Here is a 17,927-nt window from a genome sequence, read left to right as displayed (position 1 = left end):
TACTTTTGGCAAATAGAGCTGTTTGAGTATCTAGAATCAGTGTAGGGGCGGCACTAGGCATTTTGCCCTCACGGCGACCAGCAGAGCGCCCCCAGTGGCTTGCCGCCCCAAGCACGCGCTTGGCGTGCTGATGCCTGGAGCCGCCCCTGAATCAGTGACAAGTCCACCATGATCCCGGAGGCTGGGCATTATGGTCTTGAAAACCCTGTATGATCTGGCAAATGTGGGTGAGATAGGTGACAAATATCTTAGGGAAGGAAGAAGGTGAGTCAAATCATTGCATATAAATTATCCAGAAGACCTCAGTCTTCTTTTCCGCCTGCTACCTTGTCTGCTTTTGATATTGTGGTGTAAGAGGAGTAGGAGAAGTATAAGTGTGGCTATGTACATATGGAGGATTTGAAGACAGCCTAGTCTCCCATTAGATCCAGATGACAGAGAAGGGGAGGTGACCTGTTGATGTCCCTTCCCGTCCTACATTTCTGTGATTCTATGATAGCAGCAGCTGTATGGAGGTAGCCTTAAAAGTCCTGCTTTCTGCTTGCCTCTCTGCACCCTTCTCAGAGTTCTGGGTGAAGGAGAGAAGGACACAAAACGGAGAGCAAGAAGGTTGATGACCCTTTGTATGTGTATGGTGAAGGAGCCAGCCCGGGGTTCACCTCCCAGATGTGAGTGAGGGTGAAGACAGAGAGCAAGATGAAACTCAGTGGGTGCCTAGATGTGTGTGAGGACTCATTGCAGTCCCCTCCCTCCTTCCACCTTTCTCTGCTCATTGTCTGGCCCTCACACGTAGGTGGGATGCAGTCTGTTCAGTAGTTCCATGTGTTTCTCAACTCTTCCCCACCTCCCCACCCCCGTTTCCAACCAGTAGGAATGAGAAGTGGGAGATCTGGAACAGCTACTCTCAAGGTCTCGCCTCCAAGCCCCGCCGCCCCCCCAAAACGGAGCGCTGATGTGGTGGAGAGGCTGGAACACGATGCAACTCCTTCCTGCCCTGGCGGAGATGTGGATAATGCAGAAGAGGGGGTGAGGCAGGCACTGAAGGCCAGGGAGCCTGGCAATTCCACCCACTTCGCCTTCAGTTCTCCCAAAATGTGGGCGGTGAAGAGGGTGATGCACGGGGAGAGCCGTGCGCGCCTGTCTCACGTTGTGTAGCTGACTCCCCAGACCCCCTCTGATCTACAGCGCGAGGCGGCGGCGGCGGCGTGTATGCAGCATGCAGCCTGCTCCTCCATTCCCCCCAGCCTGCTCGCTGGGATGCACGGAGTGAGGAGGAGGAGGAGGAGGAGGTATGTGTCATGCCATGTAGCCACTGCCCCCCACCTCCCGGATGTAGGGCGCGAAGAAGAGGAGTTCGTGTGCAGCTGATCCGCCCTTCCCGGGTGTGCAGGGCGAAGGAGGGCCGCAGCGGGTGTGCAGCGCGCGCTCGCTCCCGGGGATGTGCAGAGCGGCGGAGGGGGGTGGAGGTCACTGTCTCGGTAGAGCTGGTCCCACCCCCGGCCTGCGCTCTCCTCCCCCGCGGTCCCCTCTTCTCCACCCTCCCTGACGTCTGGAGCTGGCAGCCCGGCCGGTTCCGCATTCCCGACCCCTCCCCGCAGCCCAGGGGCCGCTATATAACCGGGGCTGATGCAACCCACCCAGCCGCCCGCCACAGCTTGTGGGAGGGACGCACCGGGGCAGCGACGGGGGGCGGCGGCTGTGGTGGCGGTGGCTGCTGGCCAGGCGCCCCGGGGGCGGCAGCTGCTCCGGCTCCTCCCGGGACCAGACTCGGCAGGACGGGCCTGGGGACAGGGGCAGAGCACCGGAGCCAGGCGGCAGCAGAGGGGCTGAGCGTGCAGCCTGTCTCCGGCTCCGGCCGCCGGGCCCCGGGGGCACCTCGGCCGCCTTCTCCCTCAGCACGGTGGGTCTGGGCGGAGCGGGGAGAGTGGGGGGCAGCTCGGTGCGGGGCCGGGAGCGGGACCGGGCAGAACAGGGATCGAGACGTGGGGGATCGGGAAGCCCCGGGCTCCCTCCCGGGGGTAGCAGCTGGGACTGGCCGGCCCGGGACCCGGGAGAGCTGCAGGCTAGCTGCAAAGCCCGGCCCGGAACCTGCACCGGCCGAGGTCAGGGGGAAGCGTCGGGGGCTCTGGGCCTCTCGCCACATCCTTGGAGCGATCGGCCAGAGGGGGACGATGCTGCCTGTTGCCCCAGGGCTGTGTTGTGCTCAGGGGTCTGCCGTGCTGCCCCCGTCCCCACACGCATGGGGGCGCTCAGGAGTCCAGGGTCTCCTTGCGGTTTCCCAGGGGCTGGGGGCTGCCGCGTCGCTCCCCGTGGCCAGATCAGGGCGGCTGCGTGTCCCCCTATTCACCCCAGGGACCGCCTGCCCGTCATGCCCCCGGAATGTGTGCTGGCCCTGGGAGCTGCTGAGCCGGGTCCGGCCCCTTTTCCCCTTTCTGCTACCGCCCGTGAACGCGCCCAGGGGGCTGCTGGGCAGGGAGCTCTGACTTTCTCTTTGGAAGGGAAGCTCAGCCTAGAGTTTAGGCAAAGCCTGGCCCCTATTCCTGTCCCGTGCTGGTTGGTGTGAAGACTCCCCGGGGTGTGTAGGGCCTGGTGCCAGGTACCGACTGCTTTTATTTCTGTGAAGCCAGCGGTGTGTTAGGGGCTTTACAAGGCCTTGCCCTCAGCAGCTTGCAGTCCAGCTAGACAAGGGAAGGGAAACAACAAAGGGGAGGTGAGGCCTGGGGCACCCATGGGTGCTGGAACAATTTGTATATTGGGGTGCTGTGAGCCATTGAACCGAACTGTAAACTCTGTATATGAAGGAAATCACTTCAAGCCAGGGTCTGGCAACACCCCTAGTTCCAGCACCTATCACCCGGGGCTTTGGGTGCTAGAACTTTATGCATGTCTGGGTGTCCGCACAGCTTCTGGTAGGTTAAGGAGGGTGGACTGCTAGGGTAGGGCGAAGGCTGACAGAGCTTCTTAAAATGCAAAGATAGAAGCTTCCTGTAGGGCTGGCTCCAGAGCCTGTCCTCTACTGTGTCTACAAGCAAAATTCTCCTCAAGGTGCACCTGGACATTCTGTTCTCCTTCTGTGCAAGGAAGTCTCACTGATGTCCCTGGCATCTAGATACTGTACAGATGGGCGCATCACAAAGGTAAAAGGGTATGCCTACACTAGACCCATGGCATTGCTGCAGCTTGGGCTCACGGGGCTAAAAATTGCAGTGGACGTTCAGGCTTGGGCTGGAGCTCAGGCTCTGAAACTATGTGCCGGGATTGGGTTTCAGAACCCAGGCCACAGGCTGAGCCTAAATGGCTCTATGCTGCAATTTTTAGTCCTGTAGCCAGAGTCAGTTGACCCAAGCTCTGAGACTCAGTGCTGTAGGGTTCTTTACTGCAGTGTAGAGGTACCCAAATGAGACCTGCACACACATGGAGAGCAGAGTCAAGGTTCACAAATGCAGTATTTTGCCCTAACTCTAGCCATATGTTTTGATTAATGCCTGGTTTTGACAAGTTCTGGTAATGCAACTCATTTCAGTTTGGTGCCACAGTGGGGAGTGGGTTTTAGCATCTTTGTAGATTTTGTTTTCTAATTCACCTGTCCACACAGTGAATGTGTGGGTTAAGAATAAGAGAATCTGAATTCCGAGAGGCCCACTTCAGTTTTGTTACAAGGAGAGTTTCAATATGTTCTACTATCCCATGAGTGTCCCTACTTGCTCTCTATGCCCTGGAAAGGGAGGAAGCCCCTAGAGATTCCCTCTGCTCACTGAGTCCCAAGTCCACTTTAGTAGTCAGGCATAGAACTGGAAGTCACATTCTTTTGTGCTTTCTGCTCCAGAAGGCATTCTTCTATTTCAGTGGTAGCAAAATAGCTTTGAGAGCAAATTGGGGGGAAAGGGAGAAATATCGAGAGAGAGAGAGACACACACACACATTATGTTTCCATTTTCCTTTAATGAAGGCCCTGTGGAGGTGTATTTGAAAACACAGGGTCTCCTATGCCTTCAAGGAGGGTGAGAACACTCTCTTGGCTGGTTCCAGGGCCATATGCAGTGTATGGTGGGCCAATGAAATGGGGCCTGGCTCATTCTTTTGCTTGTCTTGGCAGCCTGCTTCATGGCTTGTATTACCAGCTCTGGAACGCAACCACTGCCAAACTCTGTGTGTGTGTTTCTGTGCGCGCGCATGTGCACGATCACTGAGAGCACAGAAGAGACAAATGCTTCAGCAACTCAGACTCAGAATTTTTAGCATGTTTCTTGAAACTTGCATGAAAATTTCTATCTGGAGGCCTTTGCCAGAAGCCTGCCTTGGGAATTTGCTATTTAGTTCTTACATGGGGATGTCTTGGAATGTCACTTGTTTGAGAGCAAATTCTTAGTCTAACTCCCACTAATTAAAAGAGAAATACCCATTTATAGGGTGGGTGGGTGTGGTGCAGGGGCTGCAGTCCAAATCAGCTCTGTTCAGAGCAGCAATTGGCTGTCCCAGGTTTACTTGCAGTGTAGTTGTAACCGTATCGGTCCCAGGATGTTAGAGACAAGGTGGGTGAGGTAATATCTTTTATTGGGCCAACTTTCAAAAGATATCACCTTACCCACCTTGTCTCCCAGGGTTATTTGGCTGTTTGGGGATTTAACCGAATCCCAAGAAGTGAAGTGCAAACTGTTGTCTCTTTCTGCGGCTCGTCAGCCTTGTGCCCTTAAAGCCCCTATGGATGTATCTGCGCCTTTCTCACAATCTAGTATTCCCCTCCTCACAGTGTTTTGAGGTCCTGTGTTTTGGCCCCTGCTAAAGAGGAGTTTTGCTAACTAGCCAATATCAGAATGGGCAGCTTTGAGCACTGTACAATTGTTCCTCTCACCTACTTTCTCGCCCATGCTCTGGGCTGAGTTCGCTGCTCCTGCTGCTCTCCGGTGGCTGGATATCCAGAAGAGTTGAGTTTGGTGCTAAGCTCTTTTGAGATTCTGGCCATTAGTGTAACTATGGGAGGTGTGCAGGGTGTTGAGTACTTTTGGAAAATCTGGCCCCAAATCTGCTGTCCTGGAGAGTGAGACCTGTAATGCACAGCACTAGCCACTGTGTTCGGCTACACAGTTCCTCCTTTGGCACTAGAGCAACCCACAGAGGAAGAAGGGGGTGTGGAGTTCCATCTATCACTGACTGGTCTAATGGATTTCCCAGTTGTTCAGAGTATTGATCCAAACATCGAAGGATAGTTAACCTGCAGCCAGACAACCTAAGGGTACATATGGGCTTGTCTGCTGAGCAGGTTTAGTATAAACTGACTAGTCCTGGTCATTATTTGGAAGGGAGACTTTTAATGAACACCCCAGGGTTGCAGGAAGTGTTTTGAAGAATATGTGCTGATCCTAGGTCCCCAGTGCAGTGCTAGATGGTGCTGGGCTGCTGGAAGTGCCAGCCTTTCTGGTGAAATGTCTTGTAAAAATAAACTCCAGTTCTGACCACTTGTGAAAAATCCCCTGGAACATTTAACGACCACAAGAGTCAGGTTGTTAGCCTGTTAGCCTCAGTGTCCAGACCTAATTCCAGCTGAGATCATTACACTTTCCCTCCTTAAATTCCCCCAGCTGTTTCAGTTGGAAATAAGATAGTTCTTATCTTCATGTCCTAAACTGCTTGTCACCGTGCATTGTGGTGTTAAACATCTGTCCTGTTCCACTCCAGAGATGATGATGATTTGTATGTGGTAGAGCCTAGGAGCCCTAGTCACTGACCAGAACCCTGTAGTGCTAGACGTTGTACAGACACAAAACAGAAAGACAGCCCCTGCCCCAAAGAACTCACAAGCTAACTAGACGGCTGCATAGCAATGGTGGAAGAGTGTGATCTTGATGTATAACTTGTTTAGTAGTTTAAAGCTTGGGAATCATTGGGATGGAAGTTGCTAGAGAAATAGGAGGAACAAGAGCTGATTGTTTAGCTCATGGCAGTTAAGGTTTTACTTTCAGATTAGTACATGTGATGGACATGGCAGGGAAGGATCCTGGGGTGGGAGGGGGAGGCAAGGAGGAGCCATATGATATGATATGATCTGTATCCACAGCAAGGGATGGCACATGAAGGGGACTGATAACTACCAAGTTAGAAAGCAGTCGGGATGGCTGCTGTGGGAGGGATTGTGCTTTTGGAGAGCTCTAATGCAGCCGCCCTGAGCTGAAGTTGGGGGTTTAGTGTTGGACTGGGCATGTCTGACAGATGGAAGGCTGGCAGGTCACTCCCAGGGATGGCTGCTCCAGTGGGCTCTGTGGATGGCTGAGCTTTACTTCTGTGGATTTGTAACAAATGTTCTCTTTTAAAAGGTCCTGTTTGCAGCAGCATTGGAGATAACATTCCCAGTGCAGCCCAGGGGCACTGGAACAATTTGTATAGGGGGGGTGCTGAGAGCCATTGACCCAAACTGTAAACCCTGCATATAATGGAAACCACTTCAAGCCAGGGGTGCTGCAGCACCCCCTGCACCCCTAGTTCCAGCCCCTACTGCAGCCCAAGAGGCTGGGCTGGGCAGCATGGCCAAGTGGTGGGGCTTTCTGCTGAGGGATGGGACTGGGGAATAGCACTTTCTCTGCTGGAGAGTCTGTCTCTGATAGGGAGGAAGGCGGTGGAGCTGTCTCTCTGATGGGGTTTGAGGGCAGCCAGTGGATCTCTCTCTCTTTCACACATTGGGGAGTGGAGGCAAACAGCAAGGCTGTTTGTTTGGATTCGTGCTCTAGTAAACCCTTAATAAAAAGCCCAAAGGCAGAGCTGTCTCTCTGTGAGACTCTTGTGGTATTTCTGCCATCTGTGTGAAAATAAACAGAAGTTCAAGGCAGAGACAGACCCTTCCCACACCGGAAATGGGCTCTGGCTTCTATCTCCTGGGGAGCAATCCCCCTCAGCCACTTTGTCTCCCTGCCTCAGTCATCAGGGCCCTGGGGGTCTATTCCTTGGGGCCCAAGAATTCTGGAACAAGGCATTGCAGGGATGGGTGTTTTTATAAAGTCTGCTGCATATGACTATTCACAGCCTATCCTCTTGCAAGGGCATCTGTGTGGGTGTCTCTGGGAAGGGTATTGATATTGCTTCTTCAGCCAGCACAGATCCAGGGTCTGACTCTAGGAGTTGCTTTTCTGACTCCAGCTGGAAAGTCTATTGCCGTTATAGGTAACTCGTGCAATATTAGGCATACAGAGGCTACCATATTGCAGCAGGCTCCTGGTTCAGCTAACCTGGCAGCCTCACTCTGACAGTGACTTATAGTGCTTATACTATATCCTTGGTAGAGAGAGGGGGATTATTTCCTGAGCTGTCCCAGCTGGTGACTACCCTGAGAGCCCAGAGCGCCTTCGCAGTTTTGTCTTAGCTGATGTCACTACAGCTGATTTCTTTGATGCGCTAAACATACTTGACTCCTTTTCATCAGGAAGATCCACTGATTTAATACAGAGCACACAAAAGGTCAGTGGCTTCCATTCAAGATAGCATTTGCCAGTACCTAGCACACCATTATCTGAGAGGATAGGATACAACTGCAGGTCTTGGAGACTGCTGTGTTTTGGTTACTGGCAAATAATTTAATGATGATCACTGTCTGTCCTTTTACCAATGTAGACTGCATTTCTATGGCACTCTTCTGAGCATTCATTACCCTGCAGTCCACAAGAGATCTAAGGGTTAAAGTTATTGCTTTTTAAAGTAACGTGCCTTCTTGTGCTTGTATTGCAGGAATAGGTAAATAATACCGGTCCTTCTATAAACCATTTATTTGAAATATATAATATACTGCATTCATGATGAACAAAGTGAGGAACAGTTGCATGGGAATATCAGATAACAGAAGGAAAACTCTATTGCATGCTAAGGCACTCAGCATATTGAAAGCTTAGTTTTTGCTTAATTTCTACAAATTAATAACATTTAACATAGCAATTCCCTGGGGCCTGTCCTTGATGGGGTGGGAAGGCTTGTGTGCTCCTGTGACCCTGAGAGCTATGCCATTGGAAGTTTTCACTCCCTGTCAGGATCACCCAAGCAGATTGGTCAAAGAGTAGATACCAGAGGAAAAGGAATCCACTGGTCCTCCAGATTGGGGGTTGAGTGATAGGCCAACAACCTATTGTTCCAAAAAAAAAAAAAGTTGAATTGTGGCAACACAACAAGGTAGCCATTCAGACAAACAACATACCAAAATAATGGACTCTGTCTTGGCAGAAATGACAAGGGAAGCCATCAGGAACCCAGGATTCTGACGGGTTCTTTATTGAAGGTAAAATGAACTAGGAACGTGGGTTTCTGCAACACTTGAACAATGTTCACTTCAACAACAACCAAAGTAACACAAACAACCAAACAGATAGATGAATATAATCTCAAAATCAGTGGTTTAAGCAACTCTCAATGGTCTGGAGCTGACAAAAAAACACTTAAAAATTAAAATATAGCCATTATAAATTCAGGGAGGCAAGATGGGTGCCACTCAGAGGGTACAGCATTACTTATGACTTCCAAAGCAGAAAAATTGCTTATAAACTGGGTGCACATTAGCAGCTGATTGCTCTGAGCAAGGCTTCAAACATGATACGTGAAAATATCAGTTACTCAGTGTTACCAACAGACAACTATGATGACCAGATCAAAAATCAGCTCTACAATTGCCTACAAACTCCAGTTGACAACATTCCCAAGCATGACATGTGCTTGTTAATGGGGACTTCAAGGCCAAGGTTGGGGATGACAGCAACAGCGGTGAGAGCGATGGGCAGACATGGGTTGCCAAAATCAGAATGGTGAAAGATTGGTAGAACTGTGCCTGGTATCAGGGATCATTATTGGTGGAACACTGTTCCTCTACAAATATATTCATAAGGTAATTTGGAATTCCCCAGCTGGAGTTACCAGGAACAAGACTGACTTTCTGTGTTTTGGAATGAAATTTAGATCTAATCTCTAGGATGTCAGAGTATACAGAAGAGCTAATATCTGAAGTGACTACAGTTTGTGTGGCAACGTTGAAGATCTAAATTTTCTATACTTTCCTTCATCTCTCACCCCTAATATATTTATAGAACCTCTTCTTACTGTCTTTTATGTCCCTTGCTAGGTATAACTCATTTTGTGCCTTAGCCTTTTTTATTTTGTTCCTACATATGGTTTTGGGTTTTTTTATTCATCCATAGCAATTTGTTCACATTTCCACTTTTTGTAGGATTCCTTTTTGATATTCACATCATTAAAGAGCTCCTGATGGAACCATTTTGACCTCTTACTTACCTTTTTGTCTTTCTTTTGCATCGGGATAGTTTGCTGTTTTGTCTTTAATATTGTCTCTTTAATTGCCCTGCACTCTCGTGAACATCTTTTTCCCTTAGATTTTCTTACCGGGAGAGGTTGCCTACTAGTTGTCTTTAGAAACCGTGTCTAGGAAATGTCTAACTTGTAGGTACATATAGAAATCCCCAAAAGGGTCATGTGCCCTGGAAAAAGTCTCCAACTGTCCTTTGGCAGCCCACATTTTTTAAATTAGTATCTTTCTAACCTAGAGGGACAGTCTATTCAGGAAGTCATTGAGAATTTTGGGATGGTACCAGGGCACCTGACTGCACTTTTCAAAGTGGTGCCTTGGACAGGACATTGTCTGATCTCTTGAGGCAGCAAAGTGTTGTAGCCGTAAATCAGGCTAGAAAGAATAAAAGGAAAGGGATATGCTGCTTCACTGGTCTGCTGTGTGTGAGGTATTGTTTTGAATTTCTGTAAAATGTAGCCAGTTCTAAATGTGGAATTTAGAGCTGACCAGTGATAGAATTTCCAGGTGGGGAGGTTACTATCTTATTTTGTTTTCTGTCTTTGCAGCCTCATCCGGGCCAACTGATAATCTGTCTCTTCTCAGGCCATGTAAAATTACTACATATTTTCTCTCTAGTTCTCATTTATACCAAGTAGGTTGGAGTACTGGAAAAACATCCATTTTTATCAAGTAGCATCAGCCCAAAAAGACTATTCATTAGTTGAGATTCTGTATCTTTTATTTATTTCTTCATTTTCTCCTTTCCAAACTAAAATGTCCTAGTCTCTGAGGTCATTTTGTATTGAACACCCCCTTCCCCAGTGCTTTACGTTTTTCTTTCTGCTCTCTGCTCCTGTGGAGTTGATGGCCAAAGCTGAGTGCTGGATTCCTGGTGAGGACACACCCTGATTTACAATAATGCCCTTATCAGGTTTCCCGTACTACTTTGTTCCTAGACATTGTTGCTTTTGTTACTGTTGCTGTGTGGTGAGCAGATGCCCTTCTGTGAACTGCTCACTGTGACCTCTCACATTAAAGGTTGCCACCAGTTCAGAGCCCATTAGAGAGCATAAAGATTTAAAATTGTTCTTTACAATGTGAGCCACGTTATCACCTGCCGCCATGATGTCCATTTCCCTAGTGGTGTTGGTATTGTACTCTGGCAGCTGCCTAGGCTGGCTTGATATAACTAGCTTTAAAACTATTGCTAGGCTGTGCAGAATGGGACCCTCTAACTGTCCTTGTTTAGCTGGTCCTCCTTCCTCCCAGCTCTGGATAACAGGACAACCCACATTCTCTTGCACTGTGTACATGGTTCTGGGTACACTCTCCCTTGCTGAGGCAGTGTGGGATAGAAGCCCTGACTTTCCCAGAGTCCATTGATGAAAACCCAGTTAGGCAGAGTCATGAGTGCATGGATTAACATGGTGACATGGTTGTGTTGTGAAAAAAGCTGCTGCATGGACACATTGAACCATGTATGTTGTAACTGGGTCATTTGCGAGTGTCAGCCTTGTTACACAAACACAGATGTAAGTTACAGTGTAGATGGTACCCAGCTGTTCTCTGTGCACTCAGTTAGTCTCACAGCCCCATTCACTCTTCCATGGGCTTCCTGCTTCTCGTCTAATTAAAGAACTTCTTATTCTTTTTCATAGCTTGGCTACTTCTTCATATTTCCTCTTAGCTCCCCTCATTCTCCAGCTTGTAACTGACCTGCCAGAGTTTGCCCCAGTCTATTTGCCTCACTTGGCCTAGATTTCTTCCCTCCCCTCTCTTTTTGTATTTGTTTTTGGCCAAAATAAACTCTTGTACCTGTGGATTTTTCCTTCTCTTTTTCCTTCCTTTTATTTGTTCTGGAGGATGGATCCCATCTGTGATTCTAAGTTAGTCTTATGCAGCCTCCATGCTGATTCTGTGGTCTTAAAGGAAAATGCTAGAAACTTAATCTTCACTCATGCAAAGTTCCCCTTCTTGAATTTCAGTGTCAGACCTGGCCGTCAGTCTGATTCTCTGGAGAGGATGTCGGAGCCAGTGCATGTTGTGGTCATTGTTGATGGCTCCACCATACTTCCTGCACCAAAACCTGAAAATTATTCAGAACTATGTTTAGAGTAGTCTCTGATCTTGTCAGATCCAGAACAAGATGTTCCAAGAAGCAGTCACCCATAGTATCAAGAAATTGTTTCTTCAGACCACATCCTGAAGGGACCATTGATCAGTTGACATCTAAGTAGCTGAAGTTGCCCCTTATCACTCTTGTAGTACTTTGTTGCCCCTGTCTGATTTCTTTCCCCATCCTGATCTGCAGGAATGTCCTTCCTACTAGAGTTAATTTCTTTTGACCTAGGGATTTTATCCACATGGGTTCTGCCTGATGCTGCCCCTCTTGTAGGCACTCTCTCTCTCTCTCTCTCGGAGACTGTGGAATCCTGTGTGGGGAACACTGGTGGCTTCCCAGCCTCTGTGACCAAACCTAACTTTCCTCTGTCATTCATAGTCAGGATTAGTGCTATCCCAACCGAGTCTTACTGGTGAGCTTCATGCAGTGGTACATATAGTTGTTCTTGTGCCTCTTTTCCTGCACTGCCTCCCTCCCCTGCAGCCTTCCCTGGGAGTAGCTAGTTACTGACTGATATTGGTGTCTCCAAAGCCCCTTATCTGCAGCTCTTTCCTTTCTACTCTAGGCTCCCAGGAATACGCACAATTACTGTTCAGTCAGTGTGTTTAATCCGCTCGACGTGGCCACAGAGCTGGGGAGGGGGACGTCCTATGGCATAGCTGGGCCTGCTCCCCTACTTGATAGTGTAACCCTCTGCAGACCTCTGTCAGATGTGGTCATGACTCTCAGCTCTTATGGGAGGACTCTCAAACGTTGGGAGATTTCATGTCCTTGCTGCTCTCCTGCTGGGACTTGAGTGTCCATCACCAATTACAATATGCAAGGAGTGTTAAATCTGGGGAATGGTTCCTCTTCCTCAAATAACGTTGCCTGTTGTAGGGAACAGGGGAGTACAATGGCCTTGTTGGTGTTTGTGTGCTGGGAAGGGTGGGATGAGATGCAGTGCGTCTGCCACAGGCTCAAATTGCAGTGTCAGAGCAGAGACCTGGGGGAATTGGCTCCTCATTGCTCTGAGACTGTATGTATCTCTTCACCCTCACAGTGGCACCAGAAAGATGTGGGTAGGAATCCTCATAACAGATTAGGTGAGTGACCCTGGTTCCTGTTCCATAGGTTTGGGAGTGAGGGCAGAAAGGGAGTGTAAACGTGTGGGTCCGGGGCTCAACCCTCCGAGGGGAGGAGGGGAGCCACACCGGCCCGCTGATCTCACGTGGGCTCTGCCCTGTTCCTTTAAGGCTGAGCAACAATAGAGTCAGAGTCAATTAGGGCTCAGGCCTTCTGCTGCAAGGCTGAGGAAAGGTATAACAGTTCAGGAAGGCCCAGGCCCTTTGGTGCAGGGGCTGAGCAGCAAAATAGTTCAGGAAGCTCAGGCCCTTTGGGGCAGGGGCTGAGCAGGAAGACTGCCACCCATGAGTGGGGTGGCAGGGGGGACACAGGCCCACCCACTCCACTGCGTCCTGGCCCGGGGCCCTAGGCAGCGGCTACCACCGCTGCTGGTCAGTGGGGATCCTGACCGCAACACACTGACATGGGCATGGATTGATCTACAGCCTGACTAGGGTTGGCTGCCCCCGGGCCACTTCCAATATCCCCCTCGGGGCCTACCTGGTCCGCGGCGTCCGCTCCCGGGAAGTCCCACTGCATGGGCTCCTCGCAGCCCGGGCTGGGGGGTAGGTCCGGCAGTTCCTCGGGGAAGCCCAGCCAATTCTGCTCCGGGGGTTCCTCGGGGTAACAACAAGGGAGCGGGGAATTCTCTGGTGGTTCCTCCTCGTAGGTGGCGTGGGGAAGCTCCGGCGGGTCTTCCCAGTAGCGAGCGAGGGGAAGCTCCGGCCAGTCCGGGCAACTGCTCTGGGCTCCGGCGGCTTCCCAGTCACGAGCTCCTTCAGGCAGGTCTGCTCCCGGCAGTGGCTGGGCTATGACTGAGCTGGAATGGCCGGCTTTTATACTTCCGGGTCCCGCCTGACCCTCTGAGGGGCGGGTCCACCGGTCTGTAGCCCCGCCCCTTCCGGTGTCCGGGGCTCAACCCTCCCAGGGGAGGAGGGGAGCCACACCGGCCTGTTACAGGGAGAGAGCAGCTGCTTCCCTTGGTTCATACCCGATGGGTTTTGTAGTAAGCTGTGCTTGCTCCCACTTGTGGGACTCTGTGGCTAAATCCCTATAACAGCCTGTGTCTCGGTCTCTCCCTAGAGCAAGGAGCTGCTTGCCCTGCTATGATGCCAGGGCAGATTCCGGATCCATCCCTGACAGCTGGCGCTCTACCTGGGCTTGGCCCCTTGACAGGACTCCCGGGCACCACCCTGACGGTGGAAGAGCTGAAGTACGCTGACATCCGCAACATTGGGGCTATGATCTCGCCACTGCATTTCTTGGAGGTGAAACTTGGGAAAAGACCCCAGCCTGTGAAAAGTGAGGTGAGTTCTGAGGGGAATTCCCCAAGCCCTGCCTGCCTCCGGGGGGCTGCTCCAAAGGCACTGTAGACTGATGTCCTCTCTATCCATGGGTAGTAGCCGGACAAGCTTTCCCCGCTCATGCTACCTCTGCCTCTTCCCTCCCCCCCCACGCCCACCCCCAGACAATTCCATTTTGATAGGCTGTTCAGTCACTGGTCTGTCTGCCAGGATGGCCCAAAAAGTTTTTAATGAGCTAAGCATGCTGAAAACTGTACTGAGATGACCCCCCGCCCCTTCATCTCCTGCCACTCTGGCCTGGGGTGGGTGTGAACCACTGACCCAGCAGTGAAAGGCTCCATATCCTAGTCCAGCCCTCATGATACATGAGTAAATTCAGACTCTGGCTCAGAGGAGAGAGACCTCGGTCACCCACCCACTTTACAACTTGAGGAGCCAGTCAGGAACTGAAGCCATGTGGCCTTTTGTCTATCGAGCTGTTACGGTAAATCTTCTCATCTGCTGTGAGAATGAGCCTTTGGTCACATGAAGGTTGGCATTAGGGCTCCTTGCTCCCTGGATGGCTCCCTCCATGGTCTTAGGCACCTCTCTTAACCTCTTCTTGCCTCTCCTTTCTCATCTGTACAATGGCTGTCATGCTGTACTCCTCTCCCTGGGCCAGCGGGGTTCTGTGCGACTACTCCATTAATGCGCATGACTCAGTCAACAGCAGAGAGTCCTCTAGCCAGCTTTTGGATGCTCTTTGCATGTCTTGTTTACCGTCTCTGTGGTGGGAGTGGGGAGAGGAGATGCATTCTGCCCTGCTCTGCTCTACAATAGAGCAAGTACTGAAAGAGTTTCCTTAGAGCTGTAAGTCAGCAAACATCATGCAACGAAAAAGGGGAAATCCAAATGGCACATGCCAGAACCCAGGTGCAATGCCGTAACATGTTCCTCAGCCGCACTAGTCCTAAAGGCAGCAAGTTGAGGATAGTAAATGAAGCTGTTCAAAGCAGAGGTTTTGCAGCTGCAGCCTGGGTAAGCCAAAACTGCGTATCCCAGGAGTGGCCAAAGAGCAGCCTACGCACTTGTTACAAGGCAGTCCACAGCTGCCTTCATCTCTAGGGGAGGTGCAGCTCAGACCCTACAGATATTAGCATGCCTGGCTCCCCCGGCACTAGGATGAATAGACTGCTTCCTAAACCTTACGGAAAGGAGCAGCCCTACCTGGGGTGTGTGTCTGTACTTCCTAGGAGTCTGGAAAGCTCAGCATGGAGGTGGGAAGGCACTTAGATTGGTGCACAGGGGTGTTAGAAACAGTCACTGCTGGGCTCTGGAAATCTTCCCCTCCAAACCAGAGCAGGGATCTCTCCAGACTGAAGCCCTTCTCCTGAGGCTGCTATCTGTGGGGAAATTCATGTTAGTCGTCGTCTGAAGAAGGCAACTCCAGCATCCTGCTGAGTTGGAGAGAATGGGAGGACCTTAAGCATGAAATAAAACCCTTCAGCCCCTCTCCCCACAGGGAATCTCTTCTCTGCCCCCCCCCCCCCGGCAATGTCTGGTTTAACCCTTTAGCTACTTAAATTCTTTCCTGTATGATAACCCAGTGCCCACTCTAGAGCCTCCTATGTGTAGATTTCACTGAGCTTTAGCAACATGAATTAAGTCTCAACCCCTGGCAGAGAAGGCCAGTGCCAGTATCCCCATTTTATTAATGGGAAAACACGAGGCGCCCTCCTTTGTCAGACCGTGGCACAGGAAGTGGGCCTGCCTCGGTATCGCCTTTGAATCCACCTGTGCAAAGGAGTAGTGTCTCTGCAGCACACTGAAATCCTTTTAGTTATGTGAAATGCCACTGTCTGCAGATCCCTCATAGTAAAAACAGCTCCTCAAACTCCTCAAGGGTTACTCACAGCACCTCTTCAGTCCCATGCCCAGATCACTCACCCTGACACTACTCTGTCCCAGCTCCTGTGGCCCTTGTTTGAGGTCCCCACTCTCCAGGTCTCCTACCTTAGCATCCCAAGACCCACATTTCTCCCACAAGCCTTCTCCAGGAGCCCCAAAGACAGAATGCCGGTGGCATTCCATGTAGCTACTCCTGCTCTGGGATCAACCTCCCCCTTTCTTTGGGCTCAGCTTCTCCTAACCAAGATAGTTCTTCCCCTTCTTCAGAGGCCTCCACAGGAGCTCTTCTCTAACTCAGCTGGGGTTCCCCAGCTCTGGCCAGTCCTCACAATCAATCTCTTGCTCTTGCCAATGGCTCTCTGTACTAACTCTGCTCTCCTCTCCTATTGCTGCTCTCTGGATCTCCCTTTCCTCCTCAGGAGTCCCACCTGCCCTTCTCTCAGTGCACTCAGGCCTCTTGCCCTTCTAGGGCCCCGGTGCCGCCTTTTAAGTCCATTTTGAGTCAGCTGACCAGTCATAGGTGCACTTTTTTCCCCTCTTAAAAGGGCTAGTGTCACCCTATGACAGGCAGAAAGAGGGAAAGTGACTTGTCTGAGGCCACAGTATCTTTGAAGAAATCACAACGAGACCCCAGGAGTCCCAACTCCCACTTTCCTGTTGTCCCTGCTAAGCCACATGCCCAGAGCTTCTGTAACCTTTCTAGGAGATGTGACCCTTCTCTGTACTATGGTCTCTGAACTGTTAGGATGGATGGGGTAGTTTCTGTTTGACTGATCAGTGAGATGAGGACAGGGGAAGGATCAATCACTCCCTTTTCTGTGCCTGAACTGGCCAGAGCAGACCACAAAAATGTGTCAATCAGCTGAGAATCATGGACAGCAAGTATTGTCCCACCAATGGTATTGCTCCCTATTGCTGCCACAACTAACCATCTGCTTTGCAGCAAACATGGGGGAATGTTTTTGCATGTTAAAAAGCAAGTGAGCTGTGATGAGTGGGGAGTTGAGAGCACGTCCTCTCTTCTCTGTGCTCTTTCTTGCACTCAGCAGGCTGCTTTTAATAGCTCCTCTCAGCTCAAAGACTAACTCGGAGACAAATCAGTAGCTGGTGGAAGCTATGCTAATGAGAGTGGAATGGTGATTACACTGACTTCTAAAACCCTGCTTAATTGTGCACAGATTTGTTAGAGTTGCTTGTGCCCTTAACTCTGAAATTTTTACTCTTTCAAGAATCCAAAAGGAAGAATCTGGGGGCTACTTGAACTATTGGCAAAGCGTGGGGTCAAGAGCCTCTTTCCATTCACCTCCCTGCAAATGTTAGAAACACAGGAGTTTAACTGTGTATAGAAAGACTTGGCAACCTTATTTACATTAACGTGTACTGTGAGATCTAAATCTATTTCTGGGCTGTTCTCCTTGCCTGACACCTTACGCTGTCACTTGCACTTCTGCAAAGCAAGTGTAAAACATTCTGTCTGATTTGATGCCCCCTTTGCACAGGGGTGAATGACATGCAGAGCAGGGGAGAGTTGGCCCTTCTGTGGGTATTTTAATGGAAAATGCTCTTATTGAAACTGGCCTTGTTTAATATTTTATTCCCAGACAAAATACTTCCCTAAACTGAAACTAGGAGTATAAGTGTATCAGTTATTTAAGGGGGAAAAAAACCTTGAAGAGAACTCTGTAACTGTCTGAAATGTTGGGAAGTCAATGTCTTGGTTACCCTTAAAACCCAAACATTAGAGATGCCCAATGGATTTCATCCAGTCACCTTAACTCTGACCTATCCCTGTGACCATCCTGTCTCATGTGTGTGTCACATGGAGACATTTTGATTAAAAAGGTGTGGACTTTATAAAGTTGGCAACTTATATAGTTTCCCTAGGTAGGAGACCAGGAGCCCTGGAACATGTGGGTTTGGTTTCATAGACAAGTCTGTGGTACTCAGTTGGTTAACCCAACATTGCACTGGTGGATAAACTATCAAACATTCCCTCTAGTTCATAAGAGGTTCCTAATCCTAGGCACAATAGCTGCATGTCACTGCTGAGCTTCATAGAACAACAATGTTTAGAACACCCTGTACTTGGAAGGAATTGTCCTTAGTGTGGTCCATTTTGGCTTAGAGATGTACAAATCTGTCTTGTCAATGACTGCAGTTGGCTATAGAGAAGGCAGGAGTAGTTTGCTGAAGTGATGACAAGACGTGCCACTGCAGCATTTAAACAGAAACTGTGTGA

The 17,927-nt window shown here is 50.0% G+C and overlaps 1 protein-coding gene across 2 annotated transcripts in view; it reads left to right on the top strand.

Moving 5' to 3' along the window:
* The window catches only part of JDP2 (Jun dimerization protein 2), a 49,164-nt gene that overhangs the window by 24,167 nt on the left and 7,070 nt on the right, over positions 1 to 17,927 (top strand). The window contains exons 1-2 of one of the 2 annotated variants that reach the window (XM_039538734.1): positions 1,625 to 1,900; positions 13,581 to 13,804. In XM_039538734.1, coding sequence (XP_039394668.1) covers positions 13,604 to 13,804 — 201 coding nt within the window. In that variant the 5' untranslated portion in view covers positions 1,625 to 1,900; positions 13,581 to 13,603. Of the gene's footprint in view, positions 1 to 1,624; positions 1,901 to 13,580; positions 13,805 to 17,927 lie in introns of those variants that run through there. The other variant, XM_039538733.1, reaches the window with a different exon arrangement.

Source organism: Mauremys reevesii, linkage group 4 (genome assembly GCF_016161935.1).
Source record: "Mauremys reevesii isolate NIE-2019 linkage group 4, ASM1616193v1, whole genome shotgun sequence".
In the NCBI taxonomy this organism is placed as follows: domain Eukaryota; kingdom Metazoa; phylum Chordata; order Testudines; family Geoemydidae; genus Mauremys; species Mauremys reevesii.
Note: the sequence above shows the minus strand (reverse complement) of the source record. Positions and strands in the feature narration are given on the sequence as shown.